Genomic DNA, 10,577 nt, shown 5'->3' with positions numbered 1-10,577 from the left:
TCCAGTGAACTACAGTACATTTTATTACATTTGGCGCATATTCACATTTCAGTTCCGGACAACTAGCTTCAAACAGCTGTACAAAACATTTGAAGTTATTCAAGATTTCTACAAAATGTTCTTGCAGTGCATTAAGAAAGCATGTGTTATGAAATAATCACATTCATCCATCCGAACATGACCACACTTACCCCATTTAGTTAATAAGCAACACTCCAAAACCTATTGCCTAAGCAACCTGGACAATCAAAATGATAATGAATTTAAGCCTTGATGAGAAGTTAACCCAAGCTGTTGGTCAATGCCAAGTGCTGTGCATTGTTCACCGTCTCACAGGTATTGCCTGGGGTTGTTTGGCAACTCCAATTACTTGTAGGTCAATAATTGTTAGTTTTACTCTGATCTAGACAACTTGTAATTTGATGATTCAAAGGTAGAAACATTGAAAAGAAATGGTACAAAGAAGATTGAGCAAGAAAGCTTAGTGTACTAGCAATTTGTAACATTTCAGTTCTGCTATTTGTCAGGTGCATGCTATATTTGGAACAGTTTGTCCCAACACATCCTGTTTCCTTCTTTCTGGTCATACATTTTTATGTATCATGTAATTAATCTGTGTGAAATTGTTGGATGTAATCTTGTTTATCAATGTGTGATGTGAGATGATTAACTGGTGAAAACTTGTTTTGAGATGTAGTGCCCTCTTGTGTTGAATCATAAAAGGCGCAGCCAAGCAGGCATTGCAAGGCAAGACTGATTAAGTTTGAGTGGGAGAGTAGGTAGAGAGGAAAGCAATGGTATTTAGGAGACAGGTTTGACATGTTGGTTTAATGGAGGTCCTGAATGTTGCATTTTTATTGAAATCAGGCAATGCATCTTCCATGTAGTACATATGACAGGCAAATCCTACATGTGCCTGTAAAATAATGTTGGCAAATTCATTGAGAAAATATTTTCCATAATTCAACTTTTGAAAATGATTTGACTATATTCATTGATGATTTCACAATAATACTAATTGTAGACACAGCACTTATTTAATCATAATGGAGAGCATTTCTGAAAGTTACCTGACATATTGAAAAACTAAATGGCTTAGAATGGATTTGTCTCCCTGTTTTTTTTCCTCACAGTTATGGCAGGATATCTCACTCAACAGTCTGCGTTGTCTCCCACTTTTGCAGCAATGTGACCATATACCATGAGGTATAACATCGCATCACTTATCACTGCCATAATTGCTTGGGCAGTTTGTATTTGTAATACGTAATGCAGAGGAGGTCACATCCATCAGGTTGGATATCTAGTTGGAAGGTAACTTGACTGGACCACACGGGATTCAATTCAAACATCTCCCAGACGGTTTTAAAAGGGCTCAATTTCATTGTGCCTTTTTCCTGGGCTTCTGTTGGTTTGCTCTGCCTTGCCATTCTCCCTGTGGACTGGTATGTATTCTACCACTGTCCATATGGCCTGGAGAGGCATCCATTTGTTCATGTCTTGTACCAATCTTTATGTCTTACTAATGTTAGTACTCTCTTGCAAAATCTCTTCCTAAGATACAGACAGCTCTTTTCTGATCAAAAATTCTAATGGGAGTAGACAGAGTTGACAACATTTCTGGAGATTTTTGTTTTGTATGTGTGTGCAACAAATAATGTTTACCATTAATATACCTTATTCCTGTTATGAAATACTGTTGGGTTTTAAATAGCTTTGCTTGGTAGAAGCACATTTTCAGGCCTAGATAGACCTATCTTAATATGTAAGATAATATATAAAATTACCCTAAATGTCATTTCAATTCCAATTAATCCAACCAAATCCATTAAAATGTTTTAACGGTCCCTTGCCAGACTACAACAGCACTGATATTAAAGAATTCCTGATATACTGAAAACTGTGTCAATAGCTGAGGAGTGGAGACAGTTCAATCCAACTCTGGCCTCCAAAACCAGTTATACAACAAGATAGGTGCAATTAATTTGCAGGTAAAACAGAACTCTCAGTAGTCCAGACCTTGTAAGGAACAGTTGAATACTTCTGCTGTAGAACAGAGTTAATAGAAAACCTCATGAGTTTTTGACAGACACTGGTGTTCATTACCAACCATGTGTATGTCAAATGATATGGGATATGAACATCCATGAAAACCACAGAGTGACAGGGGTCCTTAGAGGCAGAGTGGTTGTTCAGTCATAGGAACTGGCTGGAATGATTGGTTTCTTACAACTGTCCTATCTTTGACAGGCAGCTGGATGAGAAAGCAGAAGGCCACACCAGACATCATTACAACTTCACAGCCTTCTACACAAAGAACATTGCAAAGTTTTTTATAGCCTGTCTGTCTCTCATAAATTAATCTTAAAGGTTAGAGTTTAACCACATCATAGTAAAAGTTGAAAGTCAACTGAGGGAGTATTGGATTGGTACAGAAAATCATCATTCTACAAAAATAATTTAAGAAAGCTACAATTAAAATTGAATACAACCATAGTTTGGATCATTAATTTATGTTTGGCTGTATTTAATATTTGAATACTTCCAGCTCTGCCACAAAGGTTTGTATGTGTCCATCCATAATCTGTATCCCTCCATGAGAAGTGTGCCTCCAGTTGGGATTATTTTCCAGTTTTTGACACCATCTGGATGGCTTTGATCCACTCTTTTCTCTCTTCAACTGTAGCTGCTTGAAGGAAATAATGCTTCTCGTCTGAAGTGATGATCTCAAAGAGATTTCCGTCAACATCATACCTCTTGGCTTGGCCAAGAAAATATAGAAAAGAAATGTGTTTTGAAGAATGAGTTAAAAAGGGAATTCTGACAGTAAACACCAATTGCACCTCTTAGTCCTAATCACACTGCGTCAGTCTGGGACTTGGCCAGCTCTTTGTGTGTCCCAGAGTAATAAACTCACCATCAGGAACAAACTCCACTGCTGTGATGACAGACCCTCGTAGGTGGATAGACCCAAGCAGGTGCTCATCCCCCTACAGAGACAAAGGTTGGAGAAGGGAGGGAAAGGGGACGGAAAAGATCAACAGAAAAGTGCAGATCAATGAAACAAACATTGATGAAAAGACATTGTCACATTGGGCTTTTTTTAATAGATACTTATGGGAAAGGTAGTCCTGTACCTTGGTCGGATCATAATAGTGAATATAAGCAGGATCATCCCGGAGGATGAACTTCCGCACTTTCCAGTTTTTCCTCCGATGACCCTGGGGTAAAGAAACACAACAGCATGAGCACTTCATGTGTCAAACTGCAACCTGCTCAGACCTACTGACGCGGGGATCATTCACTTCCTTCTTCGCAAACATTCTATTAATAGCTTATGGCTAGTTGTATAAAAAGAAATGTCTTTGGTTTTAATTCTGAAAATGAAAGTGCTACTCACTGACCGATATTGCCATGGGGCAGAGGGAAACATTCGCAAGTTCTTGTTTTAAAAGTGTGTTCATGCAAATTATGATTTTAGTTTTAGTTTTATGTTGGGGGAACAAAAAGTATTCGGACAGGTAATTGGTGCATGCCATGGATACCAATACGCCTGTGAACCATCCAGGCCAGTGTTGCCCGGGTGAAGAAATTACACTGTCGAGTAATCATATTTAATTTGTATATCTTATCTCCTCATAACAGACACCAGTTTGAGGACCCATGGCCTTCATTTTATATACGTGTTTACACATCTTGCCAGTTACCTGTTTGAGTAAGCAGCCTTGTTTTATGATATTACCCCTGAACTCCTCCTTTAAAATCCCATCTTCATCACTGGAGTAGCCTTCACAGAAGAAGCCACTGTCGGCCTGCAAAATGTCACAAAAGGTTTCCTCAACTTCTTTACTCCTTTAAAAAGACATGACTATCAGCTATCTGCCCAGAACAACAACAATCAACCCATCCGCTCACAAAGTAGTAGAATGCATCTGGTTCATCGAGGACTGCGGACTCTGCTCCTCCCTCTGCACCATCTTTGGATAAGTCCCCTGCAGGCTGTAGGAAACCTTCATTCAGGAGCCCTGTAGCCAACATCAGAGCCTCAGGCCGGTTTCTGGCCTTGTCCTTATTGATTAGCCAGTCAACCACACAGCCACCTGAACACACAGCAACAAAAAACAGAATCAAAAGCAGTTTAATCCATCTCATTCAGACTCTGTAACTCAGTAACACCCAGGTCTTGGGTGTGACCTGGATAAATACAATTTTAATTACATCCACTTTTACCAAACACCACATATATTATAGCTCTACTTTACCAGTGAAACAGTGATTGTAGACCCTTTTCTCCTTCTCCAGCTTCAACTCTTTTATCCCATCCTCCTGGTCTCTCATTTGAACATAAATCTCACTGTGAAAAGGCAGGCCAAGCTCTACATTAATCCTGTAAGTGCATTTGTGGATAATAGTGGCTGTGTATGTGAAGTTATAAGTCCCACCTGAGGTTGACAGTATCAGGGAGGCGAATGGACCTGCGTGTGGACTTTCTGGCAAACCTTTTGCCTCCCTGTAGACAGCTGATGGCCCTCTTGATATCCTTCACCCAGGACTCTCTCTCCTCCAGGTGGGTGGCCTGGAAGAAATGCTCCTGGTTCTTGGCCGTGTTGATCTTAAAAACAAACTGCAAAAGAATGGCAATTTTAAATTGCATGACCATGTTCAATCAGGGAGGTTGCTGTTTAGTCGATGAACCTGTGAGGTCTGGTGTTGGCTGGAACTACAGTAATTACAGTGACTTGAACTTCAATAGCAAAAGGTGATGTGTCAGTACCGTCCTCTTGCTAAAGTCCTGACAGGGACAGGTCAGAACAGCTCCCTTCAATGGGATCATTCCTTTGGGAGTGCTGTCTGTCTTCTTCTTGAAAAACTCCACCCCATCTTCAGACAACACGACCCACACAGCCTTCCAAGAGTTCAAAACTGTGCCCTGGACAATAAAGATGGAAACATTGTACATGTTGATTGAATGTGGTCACATAGTGCTTAAATAGGAATTGAACAAAGACATTTTTGGTTTTACAACAGGTTAACCACAACTGGGTAACACTGTTACCAAAATGCAAATACAATGCAATTTGAAACATGTTATAGTACAACCCCGTTTTCAAAAAAGTTAGGACGCTGTGTAAAATGTAAATATAAACAGAATGCAATTATTTGCAAATAAGTTAAACCCTTTATTCAATAGAAAATATATTGATTGAAATTGAGAAATGTTATTGTTTCTTGAAATATATAATGCCCACTTTGAATTTGATTCCCACAACATGGGACAGACAGAACAAAAGACTGGAAAAGTTGTGTAATGCTAAAAAACTAAACCTGATGGAATATCACACAACTAATTAGGTCATTTGGCAACAGGTCTGCAACATGATTGGTTATTAAAAGATCATTCCAGAAAGGATGAGTCATTCAGAAGTAAAGATTAGGAGGGGTTCCCCACTTTGAAAGACTGCACGGGCAAATAGTGCAACAATTTTAGAATAAAATGTCTCAATATAAAATTGCAAATAGTTTAGGAATCTCATCATCTACGGTACATAATATCATTAAAAGATATCAGAGTATCCAGCGAAATCTCTGTATGCAAGGGACAAGACCGAAATTCAATATTGGATGGCCGTGATCTTTGGGCCCTCAGGCATCACCACATTGAAAACAGACAAGATTCTGTAGTGGACATCACTGCATGGGCTCAGGAGCACTTCTGAAAACCACTGTCTGTGAACAGAGTACAATGCTGCATCTACAAACGCATGTTAGAAATCTACCATGCAAAGATGAAACCATATATAAACCAGATCTGGAACCGCTACCGCCTTCTCTTGGCCCTTGCTCATTTAAAATGGATTGAGGTGAAGTGCAAAACAGTCCTGTGGTCTGGAAATAATTTTTGGGAATCATGGATGCCGCATCCCCCGGGCCAAGTACAAGAGGGACCATTGACTTGTTACCAGCGCTCAGTTCAAAACCAAGCATCTGTGATGGTATGGGGATTCATAAGTGCACGTGGCACAGTTAGAAGTCCGAAGCCATAACCATTGTGCTGACTGCGGCATACCTGCTGCCTTCTGATAACTAATTAGTAAGGAAGGATATATGTTGTAATAACCTTCCTGCTACAGGTAATATAATATTTGATGTTTGAATTTTATTGGCTGATTGAAAAGAAATGGACGGGGTTCCTTTAACCTTTCTCAAACATTAGCCTGTTAGGCAGCAGAGGCTCCTATGCACATGTTAGGGCATCTTTGTCCTTTCTTACATTTTTCTAGGAAAGTTTGGAAAAGTATTCACTGCATGACCATTCATTTGCACAGTGCCAGGTGGTGGAATAGGTGAACAGCTTGTCAAACATAGCCTAGTTAATGGGGGATATTTATGTTTTCGATGTCTATATTTTGAGAGTATTGTTATCAAAAAACAATTATAACCTTTCATAACCTATCATATAACTTCACAATGCTGGTAATATGTTTTGGCAAAATAGCTATGACTAAGTTATTGTCAAGTGTAAAACGTTTGTGGAAGTATATCATGGGAAATCAAATAAAAGATCGCTGATGTTGCTCTGATGGAAGCTTTTCCACATCTTACATTTCGCAGAGTGCATATTTTCAGGGACAGATTTTTGCTGAAACAACAGATTGACTCAGCAGATAGAAAGGAAACAAAAGTAATACATGCATTATACATTCTGGTGCTCTCTAAAGTGCTTTACACCTTATATTTTTGGCAACAGGTACTTCGCAATAGTACCTTGTCAATTAGTATGGCATCTCGCCCAGGATGAACCAGCCAGTTGGTGCTCTCAGATTTGACCGTAATCATCAGCAAAACAAACACTTTCAAGCACTTTCCATATACCATCATACAACAGGTTGAAGTCAAAATGTGTTTATTTACCATGAATAAACATTCCTGAAAACAGAAAAATAGTGTTCGTCCACATCGCAAGATTTGACTGTCTGAACTGAACAGCCCTCTACTCACTTAATTCGCAGGTTAAATGTGTCAAATAGATCTCAAAATGTGTCAAAAATTTGGACAAAGGAAAGACACAACACAATTCATTCTGCAGAACAACTAGGACATTTGTAAGTGGCCCCAAACTTTTGAACGGTAGTAAGGTTACATATAACTATTGAATGGTAGATTACTCAGAGGCTACATGACACAACTTAACGATAGAAGTGTCTGTGTGACACTTTCTATTTTTAAACTGAGACAATCACACTGTGCTGCTTACAGTAAGGCAGTCAAACTACCTCGGCCTTGGGTCGTTTAGCGTTCCAACATGGCTGTGGTGTGAAATTGAGTTAGTCAAAAATAGATTATATTGATGAAAGAATGTTTATGAATTGCTTACTAACATTAGTAAATGTAACAATAATGATTGATAAATGCTCAAAATACTACAAACCCGATTCCCAAAAAGTTGGGACACTGTACAAATTGTGAGTTTAGAATATTTTACAAATCTCATAAACTTATATTTAATTCACAATAGAATATAGATAACATATCGAATGTTGAAAGTGAGAAATTTTGTAATGTCATGCCAAATAGTGGCTCATTTTGGATTTCATGAGAGCTACACATTCCAAAAAAGTTGGGACAGGTAGCAATAAGAGGCCGGAAAAGTAAAATGTACAAATAAGGAACAGCTGGCGGACCAATTTGCAACTTATTATGTCAATTAGCAACATGATTGGGTATTAAAAGAGCCTCTCAGAGTGGCAGTGTCTCTCAGAAGTCAAGATGGGCAGAGGATCACCAATTCCCCCAATGCTGCGGCGAAAAATAGTGGCGCAATATCAGAAAAGAGTTTCTCAGAGAAAAATTGCAATGAGTTTGAAGTTATCATCATCTACAGTGCATAATATCATCCAAAGATTCAGAGAATCTGGAACAATCTCTGTGCGTAAGGGTCAAGGCCTGAAAACCATACTGGATGCCTGTGATCTTCTGGCCCTCAGACGGCACTGCATCACATACAGGAATGATACTGTAATGGAAATCACAACATGGGCTCAGGAATACTTCCAGAAAACATTGTCGGTGAACACAATCCACCATGTCATTCACCGTTGCCAGCTAAAACTCTATAGGTAAAAAAAGAAGCCATATCTAAACAGGATCATGATGCGCAGATCATTCATGAATATTTACAAATCATTCATGAATGCTTCATTATGAGGGGTCATTATAATTGGTAACCAAAATTACAGGCCTACCTACCTTGCTCAGTGGTGCACCTGTGTCGCATACTCCTCTTTCTATTCTGGTTACATTTCTATAACCAGCATTTCTTTATTCCATTTCTTGCTTGGAATAGCCTTACATTTCTCAGACCAAGAATAGACTGGTGAGTTTCGGTAGAAGGTTTTTTGACCATTGTGAGCCTGAAATCGATGCTGAAGATACTGAACTAGTCTAAAGAAGGCCAGTTTCATTTCTTCTTTAATCAGCACACCAGTTTTCAGCAATGCTAGCATAATTGCAAAAGGGGTTTCTAATTATCAATTAGCCTTTTAAGTGGTCTCTTAATTCCTCACTCAGTGAGGAACAGAAGGGTTAAAATTAAGAGACAATATACACACACACACACTTTATATGTATCCATCTGTAAATGCTTTATAGGTATTCATACCATTGACAAACTATCAAAAAATAAATTAAATGATTGTTATGGTTAGGTTTAGGGAAAGGATTATGAGTAGCGATCGTAAGAGATTTTAGGTTAAGGTTAATTAATTGATGTTATTAGATAATTGACATGTTATTAATTGTCTGTAGAGAGCCTGTGATGTATATATTAATTGACTATTGAAGTGTTACCCAATGTTTTATGAATTGCAATTTATAATTGCGATTTTATTGCAATGTGCAACACATATTGCTCTGCACATGTCTGCTGAAGAGGGACAAGAGAGCCATGGAATACAGTTTTGATCAGTCATAGAAATAAAAGTTCTAAAGAGAAATTTTAACTATGTTTAAAAGATTGAGTGCCAGCAGCTAAAGAAATATGCTGAAGTTTTGGGGAAGGTACAGAAAACAATGTACTATGAGCAATAAATATCCTTTATTGCAAAATGGTCAAAACGATAAAATATTATGTCAGTAACAATTTATTGCCTCTTATCAAATATATTTGTCTGCCACTGTTTATAACATACATACTGTATTTCCTCACATAGGCTACTATAAGCAAATCAGCAAACAGTCTTAAGAAAAGTGAGTGAGTAGGTCAAACCTCATAAAAAAGGAAGTTGCTTTTAGAAGAAAATCTAAAGAAAGCAAATGAAAAAATATGCAGAACAGGAAGTTAGATATGCCATTGAAATAAATGTCATTAGACGGGGATACCCATAGTTAAACCTACAAATGTAATCCAACTATATTTTACAGACATAAAACCACATGAAATGAACAGATGAAGATTGAAATGCCAAAAATTTGGTGAGTGAAATTACAGAATTATCCTCCACTCACTAGATGGTGATAAGATTACGCAAATTAGATTATGAAATTTAAAATAGGCTATCTTCATCTGGCATATGTCTCAAAATCAGCTCATTATCTGTTTTATGGTAATGACTTGATAGATAAAGTACACAATGTGGTTTGTTGAGGAAATTGTTTTGCCATCTGCTCTCTTTGTCTACGCTGAGTTGAGTGAACAAGCCTCACCCGAACAGAAAATAGTGGAAGTACTTTACTAACGTTTAGTTTAATTTAGCTCATGACTGACGGATGAAGCAGGGCATAGCACCAGTTGATTTGATGATAACACTTGACATCAATAGATATTGTCGCAAACCTTGTCAAATGTTAGTCCATTTGTTCTTTAATAACTGAGCGATCCACAGCACATTAAAAGTATAAAGCATCTGTCAAAGTAAACACAAAGGACTACACTAACTAGCCTTATGTTTGTTTGACAGTAATATATTTTCATCTTTCACCCCCTACCTTTTTTACCAGGTATCCCTCTTTGATTAGTTTTGGCTCCATGAACTCTGCTTGCTGGTCTTCACTCTAAGTTACTGATGCAGTCTCTTTATATTCTTTGGGTTTAGGAAAAACCTCACACCCAACCTCCAGTACTTTGTTATTCTGCTAAGTATGAGGAAGTTGAGTTGTCACAATGGGGGTGGCTTGCATTGCTTCCTTTTTCTACTCTGGGGTAGTAAAAATGTATGGTCAAAATTGCTCATTCTCTTGCAGATGCATCACCAAATCATTATAGTTCCCAGACTTTGGGCACTGTTTTACTTTTTTCAAGGGAGGATTAATTTTACGATTAATTTCAAGTCATCGTGTCACCAACACCAGAGTTCTGATTGATTCCCAGGATACACACAAAGACAATATATTGTTTAGCACACTTTATTTATAGGAAAGTTGAACACAGTATACATTCACAGTTGACTGGGGCACAGCACTCAGGTGCCATGGCTTTGCTGCTCTTACATGCAGGGATTTACCTCTTGAGTGACGTCGCTTTGCTCCTCTTTGTTGACAGGGGTGTACCTCTCATTGACGGGTGTATCTCACATTCACAG

The 10,577-nt window shown here is 38.3% G+C and overlaps 1 protein-coding gene across 2 annotated transcripts; it reads right to left on the bottom strand.

Moving 5' to 3' along the window:
• Positions 1–10,130, bottom strand: plek (pleckstrin). 2 transcript variants are annotated; one of them, XM_010870137.4, is made up of 9 exons: positions 9,985–10,130; positions 4,775–4,930; positions 4,443–4,624; positions 4,263–4,354; positions 3,916–4,100; positions 3,708–3,812; positions 3,138–3,221; positions 2,918–2,990; positions 1–2,761 (listed from the first exon to the last, which is right to left on the bottom strand). In XM_010870137.4, the coding sequence occupies exons 1-9, from the start codon at positions 10,024–10,026 to the stop codon at positions 2,622–2,624; spliced, it is 1,059 nt and encodes a 352-aa protein (XP_010868439.1). In that variant the 5' UTR covers positions 10,027–10,130; the 3' UTR covers positions 1–2,621. The 2 variants fall into 2 exon arrangements, with proteins under 2 accessions (XP_010868439.1, XP_010868440.1); XM_010870138.4 differs by having other exon boundaries at positions 2,665–2,756.
• Positions 10,131–10,577: the final 447 nt, after the last annotated feature.

This window comes from Esox lucius, chromosome 6, assembly GCF_011004845.1.
Source record: "Esox lucius isolate fEsoLuc1 chromosome 6, fEsoLuc1.pri, whole genome shotgun sequence".
Lineage (NCBI taxonomy): Eukaryota > Metazoa > Chordata > Actinopteri > Esociformes > Esocidae > Esox > Esox lucius.
The sequence above is the reverse complement of the archived record's forward strand: the minus strand, read 5'-3'. Positions and strand labels throughout refer to the sequence as shown.